The sequence below is a fragment of the Aplysia californica genome, unplaced genomic scaffold, assembly GCF_000002075.1.
Source record: "Aplysia californica isolate F4 #8 unplaced genomic scaffold, AplCal3.0 scaffold00283, whole genome shotgun sequence".
NCBI classification, from domain to species: domain Eukaryota; kingdom Metazoa; phylum Mollusca; class Gastropoda; order Aplysiida; family Aplysiidae; genus Aplysia; species Aplysia californica.
In genome coordinates, this window is record NW_004797553.1 from 324,579 (window position 1) to 328,371 (window position 3,793).

Sequence of the window (3,793 nt, forward strand, 5' to 3'; positions counted from 1 at the left end):
TCTCTCTCTCTCTCTCTTACCCTCTCTCTCTCTTTCTCTCCCCCCCCCTCGTATTAAAGTTAAAGAAAAATTAGAGTTTAGTTTTAGTAGAGGTTTTACGGTGCTCGCAACTGCATAAGGTCATATGAGCGCAAAGGGGTGGATGTCAACAGAGATGTCTTTACAGGGAATCACACTTACTCTGCTCACCTCTCTAGCCTCAACTGCACAAAGTCTGCTTCGACTATCTAGGCACCCCGGAAATAGCCGGTCACTAGAGTGTGAGAAACATACAAAAGAAGTAGAGGAAAATGACGACAGTAAGGATTAGGAAAGAAAAAGCAGCATTCTCCTGTTGTAGTTCATGCACGGTTATGAGCATGACATTGTTGGATCAGCCCATTTACAATTCTACTGTACACTAGAACGAGAAATGTCCCCCCTTTGGGAATGGTCTAAAGACACTTCAGTCAGTGGTACCGCCCCGGGGGTGAAATTAGAGTGACCGAACTTTTAAGCCCATAGTATTAGAAGTGTTTGAGGTAATAATATTTCACAACATCCATTACTTTTTTTAATCCACCCTCGTATTAAAGTTAAAGAGAAATTAGAAATTTATTATATTCGTGAACTTGGTAAACAGTGTTAGGAGTTTCGATGAAAGGAATGATCAGTGCATTAACATCAACTGAAAGTCATTGACCTACTATATTTACTCTCTACTGGAATGGGGCTATAAATCTTGAGAGATGCAAAAAAATTAAAAGGTCTAGATCTGATCTATATTCCTAAAACAAAATGCGCCCCGAGTAATATCACTTCCAGCACTTCCGCTTTGAAGGGCAGCTACACAGATTTGTTTCGTTTTTCATTGGAATAATCACAAAGGCCAAAGAAGGACGGGAACTGTTTGTCAAATATGTTTTTCTAAATTCTGGAAATGAATAAATCAAAAATGGGGCTCCGTCATGGGGACCTAGATCTATCTATCTTTTTGCAGGTACTTGCCAATTTTAACCTCTGTAGCTGTCGTAGTTTTATGGGAAAAGTGACAATTAATGTGTTTCCAAGGTGCAAAATATGTGAAAGATGTCTTTAAGACATAAGTGCAACCCCTCTGTGACCTCACACGGCAAACCTGGATCTGCGCACTAGCTCAAGCAGTCTCAATGAGGGACTATACTTTACTTTTCTGCTACGAGTCGGAAAGAGAAACGTCCTTTTACTCGTACCTATTTTCCTATTTTGAAAGGATATAGGTGAATGTCTGAGCGCGCGCGCGTGCGTGTGTGTGTATGTGTGTGTGTGTGTGTGTGTGTGTGTTTGTGTGTGTGTGTGTGTTTGTGTGTGTGTGTGTGTTTGTGTGTGTGTGTGTGTGTGTGTGTGTGTGTGTGTGCGTGGAGGGGGGGGGGGGGGTTAGTTTGGGTACAGGCAAAAAGGATGAAGGACGAAAGCATTATCGTTGCCGTCATCATCATAACTACCACCACCATCAGTGACGTCATCATCATAACTACCACCAGCATCACTGACGTCATCATCATAACTACCACCAGCATCACTGACGTCATCATCATAACTACCACCACCATCAGTGACGTCATCATCATAACTACCACCATCATCAGTGACGTCATCATCATAACTACCACCACCATCAGTGACGTCATCATCATAACTACCACCAGCATCACTGACGTCATCATCATAACTACCACCAGCATCACTGACGTCATCATCATAACTACCACCAGCATCACTGACGTCATCATCATAACTACCACCAGCATCACTGACGTCATCATCATAACTACCACCAGCATCACTGACGTCATCATCATAACTACCACCAGCATCACTGACGTCATCATCATAACTACCACCAGCATCACTGACGTCATCATCATAACTACCACCATCATCAGTGACGTCATCATCATAACTACCACCAGCATCACTGACGTCATCATCATAACTACCACCAGCATCACTGACGTCATCTTCATAACTACCATAAGCATCACTGACGTCATCATCATAACTACCACAAGCATCACTGACGTCATTAGCCAACGTATACCAGCGTCTATGGTGTAGCGGTTAGGTGTTTCGTTTTAGGAAGCGTTTTACGGCACTAGCAACACAATTAGGTCGTATAAGTGCCGAAGATTAGAGGTGTTACAAGAGAGTAACAAACACAAAAAAGAAGGAGGAGAGATACAGACGATAGATGTTTGATAGGAAACAAGAAGCAAGCCACACCCGAGCACCCGCCAACCACCCTGTGTTTCACCGTCGCATGCGGAAGACCCAAGTTCAAATCCTGTGTGAGGATGATGTCTATCGATCGAAAATCTCAGTCTTTCTGCTCGGATACTGTATCATTTTCTGCTAGGTCGAAAACCGCCTACTAAATAATTATCTAAATTATGCTGAGGAAATACAAAAACACCCATGTTATTTTTCAACTTTAAGCCGCTGTTTCAGAAGCGACTAAAAGTGCAAATGTGATATTGTGATCAATCGTTCAGTTTGCCTCTGTTGTTGCAGAAAATACGGGAAAAATAGTTGGAGGAGGACGGGGACAAGTAGGAGGAGGAAGAGGAGGAGGAGGAGGAGGAGGAAGAGAAGGGGAAGGAGGAGGGGGAGAAAGAGGAGGAGATAAATATGTACGTCCCAAATACTTGAATGTCCAGCCTCCCGCCCACAAGGATCGGCCGGGGACTTACACAAGCGGAGGTATCGTATTTGCATAGGGCGTTTCTCATCCCCGTCACTTGGAGTTTTTTGTGCATTTGCTTATCAAAGGCTTACGAATTGATCTATTTCTCTTTCAAAGCTAAACTCCTTTTGGTAAAATCTATATGTCAATAGCAGAACTAAAGCCTGTGTCTCAACTGTCCAAAAGATTTCACTTTATATAAAAATGAGAATTTTCATCTACAGTCGGGGCATTGCTCATTGATCAGGACAAGTTGAAATGTTTGTGAAAGCAACAGCTGCAACTGTGCGCTGAAAACGTAAGTGGAACGGTGAACAACCCCGACAAGGATCAATGGTCACGAGCCAATCTGTACCATCATCATCACTACCAAAAGCTTTATATTTTTAAAGAATCCATCAAAAATCAAAACAAAACCCAAACAAGAACATCGAATTTTGTATTAGAGTCAAGCAAATTTACATATTATTTCCTATTTCTATAACGATAACTTATTGTACTGTGGCGCGGAGAAAGTATACCCACATCATTGCACAGACAGTTTTATCTTTCCCAAAAAAAATTTTCACTTTCAGCAAGTTACTACCAATCGGTCCTAGCTTGTTTATCTAGGCTACAGCTTTGCAGTGATAGAGTGATAGATCTGGCTGCTTCCTACGTCTTTTCCGCATTTTTGCTGACTAAGGAGAAACTCGCATTCCCTCTGGGTTTGGTTTGATATGTTATTTTGTAGAATTCTGGTATCCCTTGGTTAGTAGGTTCTTTCTCAGTTTCTGGTTATCTTCCCATTGTTTCTCCGACGGTTTTTTTTTTTTTGGTGAGTGTTTTACGGCGCTCGCAACTACATAAGATCATATGAGTGCGCGAGACACACTAAACATTTTCAGTTGGTAGGACATTCTGAACTTTGCCAGGGTGGCGGTCAAAGCCTACTCTTATCGATTTTAGACCACCAAGGGATGTTTAACGTGCGCAACTTGGACACATGACCTCCGAGATTTTTCGCCCTTGTCCGAGAAGGCTAGGTGCAGATTTTTCCTACCAGAAGATCAGGGGTGTGGCTGAAAGACATCAGTAAGAAGGAGCCAAGGA

The 3,793-nt window shown here is 42.4% G+C and overlaps 1 protein-coding gene across 1 annotated transcript; it reads right to left on the reverse strand.

Annotated features, from left to right (window-relative positions):
• Positions 1-227: 227 nt before the first annotated feature.
• On the reverse strand, positions 228-2,747 carry LOC101847046 (prostatic spermine-binding protein-like). Its single transcript, XM_005101448.2, has 3 exons — positions 2,653-2,747; positions 1,629-2,065; positions 228-253 (listed from the first exon to the last, which is right to left on the reverse strand). Exons 1-3 carry the CDS (start codon positions 2,745-2,747, stop codon positions 228-230), a joined length of 558 nt encoding a protein of 185 aa, XP_005101505.2.
• Between the last annotated feature and the right edge of the window lie 1,046 nt (positions 2,748-3,793).